General features: G+C 44.7%; 1 protein-coding gene across 2 annotated transcripts in view; it reads right to left on the minus strand.

Moving 5' to 3' along the window:
- LOC144687097 (peptidyl-prolyl cis-trans isomerase FKBP8-like) overlaps positions 1-20,461 on the minus strand; it is a 46,440-nt gene that overhangs the window by 14,774 nt on the left and 11,205 nt on the right. For both annotated transcript variants that reach the window (XM_078552855.1, XM_078552856.1), the window contains exons 3-6: positions 20,144-20,361; positions 10,563-10,735; positions 9,585-9,662; positions 6,377-6,475 (exon numbers count right to left, since the gene is read on the minus strand). In XM_078552855.1, the coding sequence (XP_078408981.1) occupies positions 6,377-6,475; positions 9,585-9,662; positions 10,563-10,735; positions 20,144-20,361 (568 nt within the window). The remainder of the gene's footprint in view (positions 1-6,376; positions 6,476-9,584; positions 9,663-10,562; positions 10,736-20,143; positions 20,362-20,461) is intronic.

A 20,461-nucleotide genomic window follows, 5' to 3' on the forward strand; every position in this document is an offset into this window, starting at 1 on the left:
ATTAGCATCTTCTATTGGCATGATGTATAAAAGAAGCACCTGCATGGCAAATAGAAAAATGAAAGCCAGGCCAAATATGAAGAATGTAGGAAAGCTGCAAAATAGAGATTAGAAATGTTAAGAGATAAGAAGTATCCTCATTGAGGCATGCAGACTGCAAATCAGAAAGTAAAAAGCAGGAAATGTAAGTTACATTTAAATCAGGTACAGTAAGCAAAATAAAGATTGGGGCATACAGATGGGATGAAAGGAGATAAAAAGGATAGACAGAATAAGTAAAAAAAAGACCTCATTTTAATTTTTTCTTTAAATTTGCAAAATCAATTTTCTTCTGAAGTAATAAGATGTTTTTCAAGACCAAATAAGTTGTTCAACAGTAATTGTCACTTCTTATGCTTTTAAAAACCCACTTACTCCTGAATACTCTAGCCCTAGCTTTCTTAGCCTACTTTATTATGAAACGAATGAGTAAGTGTACTAAGTTCACAGCATTACAGTGCTTTCAGTGCTGAATCCATTGGTGAGGACTGCAACAGCATCCTCTGTGGAAGAGCAGGATATCTCTGAAGGCAATTTCTGGATTTCTGTGTTTAACGGCACATGTGCTGATGCCAGAAGTTAAATTTGCCCTGCAATAACAGTCAGCAGTAATCGTGTCACTGTTATTATCACAACAAAATATCGGCCTATGACTTAGCCTCACTTTTCATGGAGGAGATGAATATTGAGATCATAGAACTACCAGGGTAATTAGATAGTTATTGGAAAAAGAACATATAAGGTATGGGGATCAAGCAGGAATTAGGCTAGGCTGACATGTGGAAAAAAGGACTGATGAGGTCCTGATGGGACAAATGACCTGTTTATGCACCATAACATGCTATGATGTTTGGTATCAAGAGAAAATTAGATGGAGAATAAGTAAATAATCTAAGGACAGAATTGTCCCAGATTTCCACAAAGTGCAGTCGCAGGCGGGGGAAAAGGATATTTTACCCGCTTGCCACAATGGCAGGTTTTATGCCGTATTCTTCCATTCCCGGTGCGTCCCACCTCATTAATAATGCATTCCTGGGAAACACGCCGGATCCCTGGCAGGGCGACCTCTGATTCACCTACCTCCGGAGCTAGCGCTCTCTAAAGAGATTGGAAACTGCTGCAAAGTCATGTCTGCCAAAGGGAGGAAACTTGCTGGCCCCAAATTTAGCGACACTTCCCTCGGGCGCCTATTGGTCCTGTGGAGGCCCACAGTTAAGTCCTCTACCCCTGCTCTAGGTGAAGACCAGCAAGCAAGTTCACCAATTCAGCACGGGAGGCAGTGGCAGTGGTGGGCAGTGCCAATGCCCTGCAAAAGAGGAGAGCCAACGAGTGCCCAAAGAGGATGAATGATCTCCTCTGTTCCACCAGGGTAAGTCACTCTTCTCATCACTGTCAACTCTCACACTCACAAACCCATCACACATTCACAGGGATCTCACTCGCTGCCAGTTCAAGGGACATCACCATTCACTCTCTCACATACACCTTCATCTGCCCTGCAGATCATGTCCTCATCCTGTCCATGGCACCACTCAGCACCCACACATGCCAGGCATTCTTCTCATCTGGCCTGGCAGGCATCCTGCTTGCACTGTCTACATCTGTATTCATGCAGGACAAGCAGGCACACAACAAAAGGGAGTGATCGCAGACTACTGGAGGAATGCCCAATATCAAGGTCCTCAGAGACTTTGAGAATAGAGTCATCTAGCTGGCCCACAACAATCTGGACCGTTCTTGTGCTGATGGTGAGGTCGATGGTGCTCAACCAAGTGAGGATCCAATAATGCAATAATCCATCAGACAACTATGCTGTTAGTTCTCCTGTTCCACAATCCCCTGCCATGCATTAATTATCTCTTTGCTTTCACAGGCACATCTGGGAAGCAGCTGAGGGGCCCATGAGCCAAGTCCTCGACTCCAGCCTGGAGAACACCATGGAAGAAGAATCTGATGACAACCTAATTGAAGGCTTGTCACAGCGCTCACCAAAGCCTACACCAGCACAGAGACACACACCTCGGTGGGGCCTAGTTCTAGAGTAGCCTCAGGGTCACAACGTGGCGAACACATTGCACTCTGATCCACAGCAGGTGGAGGCAGGGACTTCCCAGGTTTCTGGCACTCAGAGGATTGCTGGAGGCCTGAAATCTAAGTTAGAGTCTGGACTCTGTCATACCTCAGGTGCTGGAGCTGCAAAGGCAAGCTCAGAAACATTCGGAAGGGGTGTCAGCTGCACTTCTCAGATTGCAAGGCACAATGGAGGAGTCTGTTCACCTTCAGTCTGAGGTGATAGCGCCAGCATGCCAATGCACCAAGATCAACACTGGTAGGATGGCAGCTGCCATGGAGACCTTGGTCCAGGACATCAGTCTGCATGGCTGCGCAGGCTGAACTCCATCGCTGATACCATAGTTAGCCTCCAGCAGTGTCAATGCAAGAGGGGTGTGGGGCAAATTGATCTCACCAGCTTCCCCTCCTCTTCAACGAGTCAGCCAGGGGCCCTCGGGCATGCATAGGGAGGAGGATCAGCAGGGGCACATCCTGGGGCTATCCATCCAGGTGACGCCTGGTGTGTCCAGCCCATCCGAATCCCTTCTTTCTGTGACCCCAGCAGCTGCAGCTCCACAGGCCAAGGAGGGTGCCACTGCCACACAGCAGAACCCTGAAAGCAGGCTAGAGCCCTCCAGAGGACACCTGCCAAGGTCATCACAGGGCGTAGCAGTCAGCAAGCTGCCTCCACATCTGCTGTGGATGTCAGGTGAGCACCAAGACATAGCATCAGGGTTAGGAAGGTTAAGAAGATGTAGTGGCACAGCCTGGGGATGGGTGTTAATCACTTGTATTTAATGTTCACTATTGTAAATAACCTCCCAAGAATGTCTCCTTGCCGATGGCTCCTTGTTATGAGCAGTGTTCGTGTGACTCAGATGTGAAACCTTGGTTCCTGCACAAGATAAAGGCAGGTGTCTCAGTCCAGGGCATCTTTCCTGTGCAGTATGTAACCTTCAGACCAAAGTGATGGTCTGGCTTCACATTCACTGGACACATTAGTGATGCCTGCACCTTGATGGTGCTTGTCATTGCTGCCAGAATGTTGTGGGCAGGCGTCAGAGTTCCAACATTCCCTCTGTGTGTTCTCAGCACTTTTGAGGCGGGGTTGGCGCCCCCCTACATCTCTTCAGCATCTGTGATGACCCTGATCACCAAGCGCAAGCGAGTTGCCCTCAGCCAAACAGGAGTCAGACATTCACAAAGGCAATGTGAAGATCTGTGAAGTGTCCTCACTGCATGTTATCATCATCCTCCTGGAATCTAGCGACTATTAGGGCATCCACTGTGTCTACATGACATGAACCTGAGCACTGAGGGTATGTGCGCTGCCATTAGCCATACAGGAGTCAAATGTTCACGGATGCAAGGTGAGGATGTCAGGACTGTCCTCACTGCACCTCGTCATCATCCTCCACGAATCTTGCGGGTATGAGGGCGTCCCGAGTGCGCCTGCCTCGTCTGGCCAATGCAATAGTCTCACCACCGGCATCTTCACCTTCGAGGACCTCATCATCGTCACCCCCTTCGACATGTTCCTCATCTGAGGATAGGTGCAGCTCCTCCATCTCCTCCTCAGCCAGGTCCTCCCCCACTTAGCAGCACCAGGTTGTGCAGCGCACAGCAAGTGACGATAATGCACGATACCCTCTGGGGACTGTATTGCAGTGCTCCACTGGACCTGACGAGGCACCAGAACCTCATTTTCAAAATGCCCAATTGTTTGCTCCACCAACGTTTGGTTGCGGCATGAGCCTAATTGTACCGTCATTCTCCTCTGTCTGAGGACGCCACACGGGCGTCAGCAGCCACATGCTCAGTGGGTAGCCCTTGTCCCCAAGGAGCCAACCCTGCAACCTCTGTGGACACGGGAAGATGCCAGGCATCTGTGACCTGCTGAGGATGTAATAGTCGTGGACGCTCCCTGAGAATCATGCACAGACCTGCAGGATGTGTTTGTGGTGATCGCACACCAGCTGAACATTCAGTGAGTGAAGCCCTTGCAGTTGACATCGTTGACTGCTTGTTGCCATGGAGATCTAAGCGCCATGTGAGTGGAGTCAATGGCACCCTGCACCTGTGAAAAACCTGAGATCTGTGCAAATCCCAGCACTCTTGCTTCCTGGCTTTCCTGATCCCGGGCGAAATGCACAAAATTCTGTCCCTTCGCGAAGCTGGTGTCCATGACCTCCTGGATACTTGTGTGTGGAGGCTTGCGAGATCCTGCACAGGTCACCTGTGGAGCCTTGGAAGGAATTACTGGTGTAAACGTTCAGCGCTGTGTTCACTTTCACGGCCAATGGCAGTGGATGCCCTCCATGTCCCCATGGCACCAAATCCTGCAGCAGATAGCATATGTTACCGACCAGTTCCCTAGACATGCGCAGTCTTTGGCGACACTGGTTCTCAGTCACCTGCAGGAATGACAGGCGCTGTCCATAGACCCTGGATCTATCAAGGCACCTATGAGCGACGGCTCGCTGTGGATCTTCAGCTGCCTGTGCAGCAGGCCCTGCTGCCCCTTTACCTTGAGGGAGGTGCAAGACTGCGCGGTTAGCTTGAACCATAATGGATACAGAACTACACCTTAATAAAGACATTGCAAGGGGCTATAAGCGCCCCCACAGTGACTACACCATGGCCACCTTTAACAAAGGGATTGTATAACTTGCCCAGTTGGCCAATTGCTCTGCAATTTAGGGCACCTAAAACGGATATTAATTTGCAGTCTGTGCCTGAGGGATGAACTTTCATGCTTTCGTGTTGACTGAATGGACAAAAAAGTTTCAGAGGCCCGACTCCAAACATGTCAATGGAGCTGCAGCTGAAAGGTCTCAGCTGTGGTAGAATGCTCACTTTTGTCAAGCGCTTCCAAGTGCGTGGCTGCTCCCCTCACATCCACTGCCCCCCCCGCTCCTCCCACCCACCCCCCATCCCTGGCATGTGCTTGGGTATTTCCTTCAATCTGTCTGTGTGGCCTTGCAAACCGCCCCACCCCCCCACCGCGCCAGTCTGACCCACACTGGAGCCCTTGCCCCAGTACCACACTGAAAGCCAGCTGGGTTAAAAGCGACTTACCTATGCCCCCCCATTAATGCACAACACCTCTTCCTTGATGTCCTAGATCAACATAGCAAGCTCTGCCTAAGATTGTGTGCACTCACCTCTGAGTTCCCCTCAAAGTTCAGGTTGCCAGATGCATGCTTTTTAAAGGCAGTCGTGAAGCACACTATTCTGAAGTCAAGCTGACATGGGTGGTAAATTTGACGTGGGGGGATGATTCCAGTGACTAGGGCTTATAATTAGATGCATAGGTATTAAAATGACATTCCCAACATGCGGAGGTGGGAAATGCAGCCCACCATTGACGGGTGGAGCCATCGACCACAAACTAGTTTCACGATGGCATAAAACCGATTTTTGGCCTTCTTACCATATTGTCCTCCCCATCTGCCATGACGCCCAATGCCAACGAGACCAGAAAATTCCAGCCTAAGACTCATGCAGGCCTCTTTCTGGGGTGAATTTTTGGGTTGAGTTTCTGTAGCAGTCCTCCTGATTGTTTGTTATAACTTTGGCAGAAAATAAGCAGAAATGCAAGGGAAATGTCAGAGGGAAAGTTAGGGGTCAGAAGGTTCTGGGTTGAAGTCCCACTCCTACACTTAAGCACAAAAGAAAAGCTTGACATTCCAATGGAGTACTGAGGGAGTGATGAACTGTTGGCGGTTCTGTCTTTCAGATGGGACATTAAACTGAGGCTCTTCCCACCTTCTGAGGTGGATGTCAAAGATCCTTGTCCTAGCCAATATTTATCACTCAATCAACATCACAAAACATCTGATCGTTATCACATTACTATTTGTGGGAGCATGCTGTGTGCAAATTGTCTGCTGCATTTCCTACATGATAGCCATGTCTATACTTCAAAAAATATTTCATTAGCTGCAAAATGTTTTCTGATGTCTGGAGGTTCTGAAAGATGCTATATAAATGTAAGTCTGTTTTTCTTTTATTTCAGGCACCTGCTAAGCCTGAAACACTCCCAGGCCAGTTACAGCACAGTGAGCTACAGAGTAAAGGTGCTTCAACTCTGCTCCAACATTTACTATTGTAAGTAACACATCATCACTTAAGCTGTCTTTGGTTATTGTAAAGTTTTGCCGTTGTGCATTGGCAGGTTGACCTGTTATGGACATGAGAATATCAAAACTAACAGGTAGAAGTTGTACCATATGTGACTACCCCATGTTATTCACATTATTTCGCAAAGTAACTTTGAACCTACCAGGAACAGTGGACATGCATTCATTGTTTTAGCATTGCTGGTACCTTCTGATTTTTCTGCCCATTTATCAAAAACAAGCTTCATTTCCCTCTCAATTTCCTGCAGGAACAAACAACAATTGAAAATGTCAGATTACCCTCTGTGATACATAGTTTTGCAGTGCTTTTTAATTTTCCGACTATGTGTCCCTGGTGCGGAGACTCGAGGCCGTTAAATTCAAACCTAATCTGCTTCAGTGATTGAATGGGCAATCAATGGAACACGCTCCTGGGGAGGTAGTGGAAGGAGTTTGTGTTGATTTCTTCAAATGCAAAATAGATTTCTTTCAGAAAATAACATTTTGGGATACAGTCGTTTGAGACATGACATGTAAGTGTAGCATGTTTGGAAGGACAGGTGACTTTGGATCTATGATTCCCAAAGCTCTCCATCACTGAGGGTTTCCCTGCATTATGTCTGAGTCTGTTGTAGACTAATTAGTAGAGACTGATTGCTGTGGGTTGTCAACAATTCCATTATTGTTGTATTATGTGACTACCAGACTGGCAAACAGATAAACCTTGTTTTTTTTCCATCTAGCAATTCCTCTGTTCCTATGATTGACTTTGACTTGCTTTACAAAGCTTAAAGATAATGAACAAGGAAAGGTTCAAAGTCCATTTAGGGATATGAAGCAGAATTTATTGGTCCTGGCAGGGGGCCTGTCCACTGGCTAGAAAACCAGTGGCAAATCCACCATGGCCATCTTTCGTGGTGGTTGATGGAATTAAGTCCCAATTGGGCACATACTTGCCTGCTGTCAGGCTTCCCAGTTCCTGTGAGAGGGATTTTACCCCCCACCCCCGGGTAATCCTGGTGCAGGGCAGACAGCCAGTTGAAGGCCAGTAGCTCTCCTGTACCGGCAGTGCCACTGGGAGCAATAGCCACTGCCGGTACTGCAGTGCAGCCTGCACCAGGGATTGACAATGGTATGCAGGAAAAAGATGAGTGGGGTGGGTGTGCCAAGGCCAGATTTGGAAGCCCTAGCAAGGGGGAGAGGTGTGGTTTGATTTGAAGGGCAGTGGGTGAGGTCCTACTCCGGGTTTCTCTGTTCCCATTAGCAGGTGCGACTTAAGGGCCTCAGTTTGCTTCTGGGTGGGAAGGCAGTCCTTGTGCCTTAACCTGAAGGCGATGGGATCTCCACCCTAGACCTTCCTGCCCAATGACACGGCCTCTCCTGCCTCCAAAGAGTTGAGGCGGGGGGGCATTAAATTCTGCTGATAGTCTCGATCTCCCACTATAATTCAGAGGGAGATTGACAGAGCCCCCAGACAAACAGAGTAAATAGTTTATGCCATTTCTTCATTGGTTTTACCAATTTCCAACTGAAATTAAATGTATGAGATTATGAGAGACTGCAGGGAATTTCAATGCTTCACTGATAATGTTCCATATTGATCTTTGAGCTTTTTTAAGGCAATGATCTCCAGCAGTAGCATGTGTGGAATAGATAATAGCAGTTGAGTGATAGTCATGCCAGCAGTAGTTCTGTGCCACCACATTGTCCTGAATAAATGACCACAGACACCACCTTAGAAAACATTGGGCCTCTCGTGACTGCAGCTAGGCTCATCTTCGGCACTGTGGCAGATACATAGCAATCAGCCACACATTGCAGGAGTGGGCATTTTGAATTCCAGGCAGCTTGCCCATTGGCTAAACTGACAGCCCCACTGCTATTCCCTCAGTACTTTGACATAGGGCTTATGAGAAAGTAACATGACGTACCACAAGAAGCACTTCAAAACACCACAGGAAAACATATTAATCATCTCAAATCATTTGCGCTATAATGTGATAGGCACTCAAGCATCACAAACTAATTCAATGTAACCATTACACTATCTGTGATTTCATTGATACATTTAGCATGGAAGCAAAATTCAGAGCTGTGGAAGAACAGTTCCTTATTGCTAGTGGTTTTATTCACACCTACTTTTCAGCAAAAAGAAAATCTATGACCAATAAAGCACATGTTCATCAGGTGCAGAATCATAAGCTGCTTCATATTGTCACTGTTTTAATTTAGATTCTGGGAGACTATGATACATGGTCAGCTCCTGACAATTATTCTACAATTCTACAATTCCAGAAGACTACAAACCATTATCACTCTGCAATTCTAATTACTAGCACCTATTGCTAGTTCCTGTATTATCTCTGAGGCAGTCTCCCAGACCCATAAAAAACTGGGTCTACCTTCTACCAGTGGAACTAAAGAACCATATTTAATAGTGTAAATGTTGCCAATGGGCTGACGGATGGCAGTGTTAGAATTTGAACCAAGGCAAGTGCCCGTATTAAATTAGCTGTAGAGAACACATTCACCGGGGTCTGAGTGCCTTACAGTGCACAAAATCGTAAAGTACATTCATGACTGGCAGGATGTTTAAGAGTACGGTCACACAATATCATAACATACACACAAGGGCCAGAATCAGCTGAAGGAGAAAATTCACCAAAAGCAAACCATACTGACCAGCGGCAGACTCAAAGAAAGCAGCAATGATCAGAAACAACACAAGCACGAGCAGCAAATTTGTAAACAGTAATCATTGTCTGGGAGCTGCATCATTAAGAGCACACTCTTGGTGCACTATTGCAGGGAGTCATTCCTTGAATCCGGCTGTGTGGTGCAGTTGCAGATCGGAGCAGACAGTGCTGATTGATGCTCAACACAAACCTGAGCTGCTCCACCATCCCAAAGGTGCTGGCGGAGGAGTTGACGGCGGTGCTGTCCAAGGAGCTGGGCAAACCCAAGCAGACACGTTGTGCCTGACCAGATCCTTCACTTCGGGAGATCCTGTGACCCCTGCGCTCTGGGGAGCCTCTCCAGCATCGGCAAAATCAGCAACAAGCAGAACAAAAACTACTCCAAGGTGCTGTTCGACCTGGTAAACAAGTACCTACATATTTCTCCAGACAGGATGTACATCATCTTCCACGGCCTGGAGGCTGCTAATGTTGACCAGAATAGCAACACCTTTGCTTAGGTTCTGATCCAGAACATTCCAGAATGATCACTGTATTAAACTTGTGGCTTGTGTCTTCATCAGTATTAAAGGCCACTGAGCCAGAGAGAAGAGTTGTGAAATTATGTCTTATTTCTGTTTTAACAATAAAGCAGATTCAACAAAAAGAATTAGTGCATTACTGAGATCACAGTCACCTGATTTGCAGGCTCCACCTGTGAAGCCTTTCTAAGAAATTTGATCGAGAGGAAATACTTCTCTTGCAGTTCAAGAACCTGAAACAATTGGAAACATATGTTTAGATGCTGCACATTTCTACACAATTATTATACCAGCAGCATTTTACACAAAGTAAGTAATGAGGTTAAGTATAAATTATGTTTTCATGATGAGCTTTGGATGTATTTATTGATACTTTTTCAATTGAACAAATAGTATCAACTATCACTGCCTGAATTGGAAGGCTATTCAATCACTTATTTCAGTCCTGAAAAGTGGCTGCTTGCGTGAGATACTGGAGCATAGCTGGTTCCCATAGAAGTGACCAGTGGGGGTCATTAATCTGAATTTCAATGGGGTTCTCTCAATCTTGGCAGATTCCCTACATAAAAAAGACCTTTCTAACCAGTTATGCTGTTCCTGCAGGAGTTCCCTTGCAAAAGTCCAGACAATTGCCATTAGCAAAGGAGTAGCAAGGCAAGTAAACTGGAAATAAAATAAACATCTGGCTATAGGTGTATGGTAGTAATTGTAATTTAATGATGTACAAAAGGTACTGTTGTGTGAAGAACTGTCTTTGAGCTGCCAACTAAAACCACCTACCTCCCTAATCACCATGCCAGAATGAACATTGTCAACCACTTCTCTCCAACATCTTCATATTGCTTTGCCTACAAATCATACTGTTGTAGTCAGTGGTCCATGTGGGTTAATTCATTAGTGGCTACAACAACTTTGTAAATCTTACTGCATAGTACACATTAGTAAAGACTCATTTCAACTATGTTTATTAAAACGTCTGTGTCGAGAGAGGATGAGGATGGGGCAAATTACATTCAGTATTGTTGGAAAGAAGACTTGATTACAGTGTGTGCATTTTGATGAACAAAACAGAAGCTTTTAATCAATGAGTAATCAGATTTGTTTAACTAATATAATATCCAATGCAGGCCTACCTTGCCCTTCCTGAACAAGGCTTTGCAGTGCTGAGGCTGATGTTGCAAGACAATATCGCAGCAGGAAAAAGCCTCCTCTAAGTTTCCGGTATTCAGGTGGCAGGCTGCAATATTACTGTAACATTTCACTTTTTCATCAAGAAAACTTTTCTCATCTTCATGGTCGAGGACATCTATAACAATAATGCAGTCATATTTACCTTATCAGCACAGTGTGCAGGGGCATAGTCTGCAATCACACCTGGACAAAATGCCATGAGATAAGCTTAGATTGAGAAACCTTACATTAGTTTGAACAGAAGGATGGACCTTTGTTAGGGTCTGATTGTCTTTGTGGATTTATTGGCCGGCAGTTCCCCAACTCTCAACACCAATTGGGGTCGCAGGAACAACGAATGGGGTCGTGAGCTCCCTCTTCTCAGAGACTGCTCCCCACATAGGCAACACAGTCCAGGTGATGTCCGGCCCTGACCTTCCCCTGCTCATCTCTCTATCTCTGCCAAGTCGGTAAGGAGATTCCCGCCCAATGCCAATAGTATGAATAACAAGTTCTATGCATGAATCATTGATTTTCTCCACACCCCATGACCCCCCTCCCCCCCCCACCGCCCCATTGGCATTGGGGCTTGGGTTGTCAGAGCTGCTATGCCTCCCCTCTGGCTGACTGATCTGTCTGTGTGAGGGTGGGGGACAGTGGGAGGGGCTGACTACAGTGTGTGTGCGTGTGTGAGCGTGCACGTGCACGAATGATGTATGGAGGGGGGATGAGGATGGGGGAAATTACAGTGAGTATTGGTGGAAAGAAGGCTTGAATACAGTGTATGCATTGTGATGAAAGTTCATATTGTCACATTCGACATAATTGCAACAGAACATTCACCACAGATTACTAGCAGGCAGCCTTGGAATAAAGCAAGATCTAATATTGTTGCATCCACTGTGTAATGTATAATTCATATTGACTTTGATTTGACCATTAAGTTAAAATACAAAAATAAGCTGAAATCTTATTTATCAGTTTTTCATTGTGGTTGTTTGGTAATTGCTGTTCCTTTGTTTGTTGATCCCAAGGTGGGTCATAACAGCATGTGTGTGGGTAGGGGAGGAGGGGTGAAGAGAGGGGTTGAATACTGTGTGTGAGTGTGAGCTTGGGGAGGATAGGGTCTTCACTGAGACTTCTGTCACCAGGGAATATGGAGAGCTAGACTGAAACCTCAATGGCTAGTAACTATCACGCGATAAGTTCTATGCCTGTTCAGAAGCACTCCACTTTCCTCATAAAGCCCAGCCTCGGTTTGAGAAGAGCATGGCTCCACATTCAGATAAGTTAATTACCTTGTGAATTAAATCTATTTTATTTTAAAGCTCTACTGCGAGTAGCGGAATCCATAGTGAAACTGCAGCCTCTGGGATTATGAATGTTATTTTGTCATTTGAAATCAACAGTGGAAAATTAAACATTTATTTGACTCATCTCACATTAAAATCAATGGTCTCAAGATGGTCTTTAGGGACTCTTGGTGTGATGTTGCTATAGATCAGTACTGCCGAATGCAAATGCGAGTGTCAGTAGTATCTCTTGTTCCCTGGCCAAAGTCCCTGAGCTGTAGCAGCTCAGATGAAGTAGTGGACTGGTGAGTACATAAAATAATAACATATTTACAATGTACTTTAAAAACATAGATGTTCATATTTATACGTTACATTACTATATGTTGATCTATAATATGTGAATATTAATAATTATATGCTGAATGTTACTATGCTGCTTTATTGCTGTTTTGTTTTTATTGGTTTCTGGGGTGATGTTAATTTTCAAGTATTAAAATGGGATCATATCAGAAAATAGTTTAGGAAGCATTGCTCTTGGCTCTTGCCCATGATGGCCTAACAGTTGGAGAACATAGGCTAAGGTTGGGCAGCTATTCATATTATATTATTCATCTGCTCCTCAATGTCAGCTTGCTACAAGAGATAAAGGAATATATTTGCAAGTACCACAGAAAGGTGCTACATCGCATCATTGTGGAAACATTAAACTTCTTTAAGGGTCTTCAGTGTAGGTTCTCAGGGTAGGTACTGTTAGACTCAAAGCACCGAAGGGTTGCACCTCTATCTCAGTGGACTGTGGAGCAATAACAACAATGACTCACGATTATAAAGCACCTTTAACATAATAAAGTTGTCAGGCACTTCACAGGAAGGCATAATGAAAACTAACAATAAGCCGAGAAAAAAATAGAATAGGAAAGGTGACCACAAGTTAAGTTGAAGAAATGAGGTCTAAAAATATTTTTAAAGACTGAGAGAGGGATACAAAGGAAGAGATGCTTAGGGAGAGAATTAAAAGGGGTAACATCGAGATGGCTGAATGCTATGCCACCAGTTGTGGGTTGAAACAAGGGATCGAATCTCAGAAAGGTTACAGTGCAGAAAGAGGCCATTCAGCCCATTGTGCCTTCACTGGTCAAAAAGAGAAAAACGAAATTAGCTGCTCATTTTAATCCCACTTTCCAGCATCTGGTCCGTAACCTTGAAAGTCACAGCACTTCAGATGCAGATCCAGGTACCTCTTAAATGAATTGAGTATTTCAGCCTCAACCACCAACTTAGGCAATGAATTCCACACGCCCACCAAGTTCTGGGTAAAAAGGTTTTTATCATGTCCCCTCTAATCCTTCTACCAATCACCTTAAATCTATGCCACCTGGTAATTGACCCCTCAGCTAGGGGAAACAAGTCTTTCCTGCCTACCCCATCTAGGCCCCTCATAATTTTGTACACCTCAATTAGGTCACCCCTTAGCCTCCTCTGTTCTAAGGAAAACCCTAGCCTATCCAATCTCTCTTGAGAGCTGCAATTTTCAAGCTCTGGCAAAATTCTTGTAAATCTCCTCTGCACTCTCTCCAGAGCAATGGTGTCCTTCCTGTAATGTGATGACCAGAACTGTGCACAAAATTCCAGCTGTGGCCTAACCAGCATTTTATACAGTTCCATCATTACATCCCTGCTTTTGTATTCAATACCTCGCCCGATAAAGGAAAGCATTCCATATGCTTTCTTGACCACCTTGTCCACCTCTCCTGCCACCTTCGAGGACCTATGGACACGCACTTCCTCAACCCCTCTCAATAACTTCCCATTTATTGAGTATTCCTTGTTTTGTTCCCCTCCCCAAATACATTACCTCACACTTTTCCAGATTGAATTCCATTTGCCACTTCTCCGCCCACTCAGCCAAACCATTGATATCATTCTGGAGTCAACAGCTATCCTCTTCACTATTAACTACACGGCTGATTTTTGTGTCATCTGCAAATTTTCCAATCATGCCTCTCACATTTAAGTCTAAATCTTTAATATATACAACAAATAGCAAGAGCCACAATGTTGAGCCCTGTGAAACACCACTAGAAACCGTTTTCCATTCGCAAAAACATCCATTACCAATCACCTTAAATCTATGCCACCTGGTAATTGACCCCTCAGCTAGGAGTCTTTGTTTCTTGTCACAGCCAATTTTGGATCCAACCTGACACCTTCCCCTGTATCCCATGAGATGTCACTTTCTTGACCAGTCTGCCATGTTGGACCTGGTCAAGTGCCTTACTGAAATCCATGTAGACAACATCCACTGCACTATCCTCATCAATCCTCGTTGTTACTTCCTCAAAAAATTTCATTAATTTAGTAAGATACGATCCTCCCCTAACAAAACCGTGCTGACTATCCCTGATCAATCCGTGCCTTCCTAAGTGGCAGTTTATCCTGGCTCTCAGAATTGTTTCCAATAATTTTCCCACTGCCAAAGTCAGACTGACCGGCTTATAACTTTCTGCCTTATCCCTCGCACCCTTTTTAAATAACGATACAACGTTCACAAACTTCCAATCCTCTGGGACCTCACCTGTATCTAGTGAGGATTGGAAAATGATCCTCAGAGCATCTGCTATTTCCTCCCTGGCTTCCTTCAACAGCCTGGAATATAATCCGTCTGGCCCTGGTGATTTATCTACCTTCAAGGATGCCAGTCCCTCCAGTACTTCCTCTCTCGCTATGCTTATTGATTGGGATGCAATCAAAGGAGAAAGAGGAAAAAGGGTTTGGATAGGGTTGTAAGGAAAGAGGAGAATGCGGAGATAGGGTAGGGCAGTGCTATGAAGGATTTACATATGAGCACATGGATTTTTGAATTTGGCGTGTTGGAAATAAAGAGCTAATGGTGACAGTAGCCCTGAGATGTTGCACAGATATTAAATATGCAGCAAAGCTTTGGACAAATTGGAGTTTATAGACAGTGGAGCATGAGAGGTCAGCAAGGAGACCATTAGAGTAGTCGAGTTTAGAAACCACAAAGGCAAGTATAAGGATTTCAGCAGCAGAAGGGCTAAGGTTGCAATGTTGCAGATGTAGAAATAAGGGATGTTGATGGTAAGGGAAGTTGCAACATACTGCAGTATTTTGAACATTGACTAATTGTACCTCAGTGGTGCCTCAGTAGACCTAAAATTGTTTGTGCATGTGAATAAGTGGGGACTGCGCGTAGAGGTCTTAGAGTTGTAGGTCTATGTGTGGTTGCAGGCAAAAGGAAGAACTTGTATTTACACGTTTCATGACCATAGAATATCACAAAATTCTTTACATCAAATTCACCTCAAATTGGTCTGCACTGGAATGTTGCTTTGGGCTGCATTAGAGTGCTTAAGTTGGAGTTTGATGAGCGAGGGAGCTTGGTGAAGAGGGAACAAGGTGATCCTTTCATTTTCTACCTTCCCTCAGAAAGAAGAGCAGCAGTCTTGGTAAGTAGGACCTGGTGAGCATTTCTCCTGTCTTTAATATTCTCTAAACTGCAAAAGTAAAGGGAGTAATTTAAGGGTAAGTCATGGCAGAGCAGTTCGGCCACATGGAATGCTCCTACTGTGTGATGTGGGAAATCAGGGACACTTCCAGTGTCCAGGGTGACCATGTGTGCAGGAAGTGTCTCTAGCTGCTGCTACTTGAAATCTGCCTTTCAGAGCTAGCGCTGCGGCTGGAGTCACTGTGGAGCACCTGCAAGGATAAGATCTTCGTGGATAGCATGTACAGTGAGGTGGTCACACCGTAGATAAAGAGTGCACAGGCAGAAAGGAAATAGGTGACCACCAGGCTGAGTAAAAACACGAGGCAGGTAGTGCAGGAGGTCTCTGGGTCCATCTCCCTCTCTAACAGATTTTCCGTTTTGGATACTGCTGGGGGAGATGTTTTCTCAGGGGAATGCAGCATGAGCCAAGTCCATGGTACCATGAGTGGCTCAGATGCACGGGGTGGGGAGAAAAAAGAATGGGAGAGCAATAATAATAGGGGATTCTATCATAAGGGGAACAGATGTATGTTTCTGTGGCCACAGACGTGACACCAGGATGGCATGTTGCCTCCCTGGTGCCAGGGTCAAGGATGTCACTGAGCAGCTGCAGGACATTCTGAAGGGGGAGGGTGAACAGCCAGAGGTCGTGGTCCATATCAGTACCAACAACATAGGTAAAAAGAGGGATGAGGTCCTGAAAGCAGAATATATGGAGTTAGGAAATAAATTAAAAAGCAGGACCTCAAAGTTGGTGACCTCAGGATTACTCCCAGTGCCACATGCTAGCGAGATCAGGAGTAGGAGAATAGACCAGATGAATGCGCGACTGGAGAGATGGTGTAGGAGAGAGGGATTTAGATTACTGAGGAATTGGGACTGATTCTGGGGAAGTTGGGACCTGTACAGGTTGGACAGGTTGCACTCCAGCAGGACCGGGACCAATATCCTTGCAGGGGTATTTGTTAGTACTATGGGGGAGGGTTTAAACTAGAGTGACAGGGGGATGGGAACCTGACCAGGGAAACACAAGAGAGAGGGAAACAAAGATAGGAATGAAAGTCAGAAAAGTAGAAAGCAAAAGTTGAAGGCAGGGGAAACAAGGGCTAGCAACAAATAGGGCCATAGTACCAAAAAAAAGTGTAAAAATGTTAAAAGACAAGCCCAAAGGCACTGTATGGAGTATTTGCAATAAGGTAGACACATTAACAGTGCAAATAGATGTAAACAGATACGATATGATTGCTATTATAGAGACATGGCTGCAAGATGACCTAAGCTGGGAAATGACTATCCAAGGGTACCTGATATTTAAGAAAGACAGGCAAAAAGGAAAAGGAGGTGGGGTGGAATTGTTATTCAGGGATGAAATCAGTGCGATAGTGAGAGAGGATATTGGCTCAGAAAATCTAGAAGTAGAATTAGTCTGGGTGAAGCTAAGAAGCAACAAAGGGCAGAAAACATTAGTGAGAGTTGTCTATAGGCCTCCAAACAGTAGTGATAAGGTAGGGGATGGCATTAAACAGGAAAGTAGAGATGCATGTAACAAGGGTGCTACAGTAATCATGAGTGACTTTAATCTACATATAGACTGGGCAAACCAAAATTAGCAATAATATTGTGGCAGATGAATGCCTAGAGTTTGTACAAGATGGTTTTTTCAGACCAGTACATCAAGGAACCGACGAGGGAACAGGCTATCCTAGATTTGGTATTGTGCAAAGAGAAAGGATTAATTAATAATGTTGTGCAGGGTTCTTTAGGGAACAGTGACCATAGTAAGATAGAATTCTTCATTAGGATGGAAAGTGAAGTAATCTGACCCAAAACTAGGGGCCTAAATCTAAAACAAAGGAAACATGAAGGTAGGAGGCGTGACTTGGCTAAGACAGATTGAGGAACTTCATTGAAAGGCATGACGGTGGATAGGCAACGGCTAATATTTAAGGAACAAATGTGTGCATTACAACAGTTATACATTCCTTTCTGGTGCAAAAACAGAACAGGAAATGCGACTTAACTATTGCTAACAAAAGAAATTATGGATAGTATTAGATCCAAAGAGAAGTCATATAAAGTTGCTAGAAAAAGTAGCAAGCCTGAGGATTGGAAGCAGTTTAGAATTCAGCAATGGAGGACCAAGAGGGGAAAAATAGAGCATGAGAGTAAACTTGCAAGGAACATATAAGTGGATTGTAAAAGCTTCTATTAGTATGGAAAAAAATGATTAGCAAACCCAAATGTAGGTCCCTTACAGTCCGAAACAGGAGAATTTACAATAGAGAACAAGGAAATGGCAGAGCAATTAAACAACTACTTTAGTCCTGATTTCATGGAGGGAAAGACAAATAACTTCCCAGAAATGCTAGGGAACCAAGAGTCTAGTGAGACATAGGAATTGAAGGAAATTAGTATTACTAAAACAATAGTACTGGAGAAATTAATGGGACTGAAAACTGATAAATTCCCAGGGCCTGATAATCTGTGTTCCAGAGTACCAAAGGAGATGGCCATGGAAATAATGGATGCGTGGTTGTTATCTTCCAAAATTCTGTAGATTCTGGAACAGTCCCAGCAGATTGGAGGGTGGCAAATGTAACCCCACTATTTAAAAAAGGAGGGAGGGAGAAAACAGGGAATTACACACCTGTTAGCCTAACACCTGTAGCAGGGAAAATGCTAGAGTCTATTGTAAAGGATGTGATAACAGGACACTTAGAAAATATAACTGGATTAGAGAAAGTCAACATGGATTTATGAAAGGGAAATCATGTTTGACAAACCTACTGGAGTTTTTTTGAGAATGCAACCAGTAGAATAGATAAGGGAGAACCAGTGGATATGGTATATTTGGGATTTTCAGAAAGCTTTTGATAAAGGGTGGGATTTTCTGTACCCATCCGCTGCTGCAATCTTCCAGTCCCGCCACAAGTCAATGGACCTCTGGTTGGGGCGCCCGCGACGGGGCCAGAAAATCCCAGCTAAAGTGCCACAGAAGAGGTTAGTGTGCAAAATTAAAGCACGTGGGATTGAGGGTAATATATTGGCATGGATTGAGAATTGATTAGCAGACAGGAAACAGAGAGGGGCTTTTTCAGAGTGGCAGGCAGTGACTAGTGGGGTACCGCATGGATCAGTGCTTGGGGCCCCAGCTATTCACAATATATATCAATAATTTGGATTAGGAAACCAAATGTAATATTTCCATGTTTGCTGATGACATGAAACTTGGTGGGAATGTGAGCAATGAGGAAGGTGTTAAGAGGCTTTAAGGTGATTTAGACAGGTTGAGTGAGTGGGCAAATGCATGGCAGATGCAGTATAATGTGGATAAGCGTGAAGTTACCCACTTCGTTAGGAAAAACAGAATGGCAGAGTATTATTTAAATGGTGATAGATTGGGAAATGTTGATGCACAAAAGGACCTGTGTGTCCTTGTATACCAATCACGGAAAGCAAGCACGCAGATGCAGCAAGCGGTTAAGAAGGCAAATGGTACGTTGGCCTTCATTGCAAGAGGACTTGAGTACAGGAGCAAGGATATCTTATTGAAGCTGTACAGGGCCTTGGTGAGAGCACACCTGGAGTATTGTGTGCAGTTTTGGTCTCCTTACCTAACAAAGGATACACTTGCCGTAGAAGGAGTGCAGTGAAGGTTAACCAGACTGATTCCTGGGATGGTAGAATTGTTGTATGAGGAGAGATTGGGTCGACTAGGTCTGTATTCACCGGCGTTTAGAAGAACGAGAGGGTATCTCATTGAAATGTATAAAATTCTGACAGGCCTGGACAGACTGGATGCAGGGATGATGTTTCCACTGGCTGGGGGGTCTAGAACAAGGAGTCACAGCCTCAGGATACAGGGTAGGCCATTTAAGACTGAGGTGAGGAGAAGCTTCTTCACTCAGAATGTGGTGAACATGTGGAATTCTCTACCACAGAAGGCTGTGGAGGTCAAGTCACTGAATATATTTAAGAAGGAAATTGATAAATTTCTGGTCTCTAAAGGCATTAATGGGTATGGGGAGAGAGTGGCAGTATGCCATTGAGACAGAGGATTAGCCATGATCATATTGAATGGCAGAGCAGGCTCGAAGGGCTGAATGGCCTACTCTTGCTCCTATTTTCACCCCTTGACATTCAATAGCATTACCACCACTGAATCCCCCACTATCAACATCCTGATGGTTATCATTGAACAGAAACTGAACTGGACTAGCAATATAAATACTGTGGCTACAAGAGCAGGTCAGAGGCTAGGAATTGTGCAATGAGTGACCCATCTCCTGACTCCCCAAAGCATGTCCACCATCTATAAGGCACAAATCAGGAGTGTGATGGAATACTCTCCACTTGCCTGGATGAGTGCAGCTCCCACAACACTCAAGAAGCTTGACACCATCCAGGACAAAGCAGCCTGCTTGATTGGCACCACATCCACAAACATTCACTCCCTCCAACAGTGCAGCACAGTCTCAGTATTGCATTGAGGTGTCAACCTACATTTTTGTGCTCAAGTCTGCTTGGGGCTTGAACCAATAACCTGAGGAGTGTGGCACTGAAAGGTGGATGTCATGGAAGTAGAGAATATTAATAATTGAAGATGGCGTTTAAATTGTGTATGTTCATGCGCTCAAGACTGTAATGCTATTAATGTATGTAATTTCAAAGGTTTCAATTAACATTGCAGAATACAGTTTTAATAGGAAACATAACTATTCAAAGAAAAATTGTTCAATACCTTTGGTGTTTGCATCTATGATTGTCAAAGCATAAGTGTAGCAAAGGATCGCCAGCTCATAATTCTTGCTCTGAAAATAGCAGTTGCCTTTCTCCCGTTCATTCCTGATCATTTTCAGTTGCTCAGCCTTGGGCTTCACCTCCAGACGTGTTCCACTGACTGACAGGAGGTGAACCTCTAGGAGGAGTCTGGATCCTGGTTTCACTTCTGATGCTTCACTGCAAAACAATTAAGGACATGACTGGAAATGACTTCCCTGTGATGACACAAACCTGCTGGTTTGGCTGCTGAATCTTACCTTGGGTTTACATATTATGG

The sequence above is a fragment of the Cetorhinus maximus genome, chromosome 12 (assembly GCF_964194155.1).
Source record: "Cetorhinus maximus chromosome 12, sCetMax3.hap1.1, whole genome shotgun sequence".
Classification (NCBI taxonomy): Eukaryota; Metazoa; Chordata; class Chondrichthyes; order Lamniformes; family Cetorhinidae; genus Cetorhinus; species Cetorhinus maximus.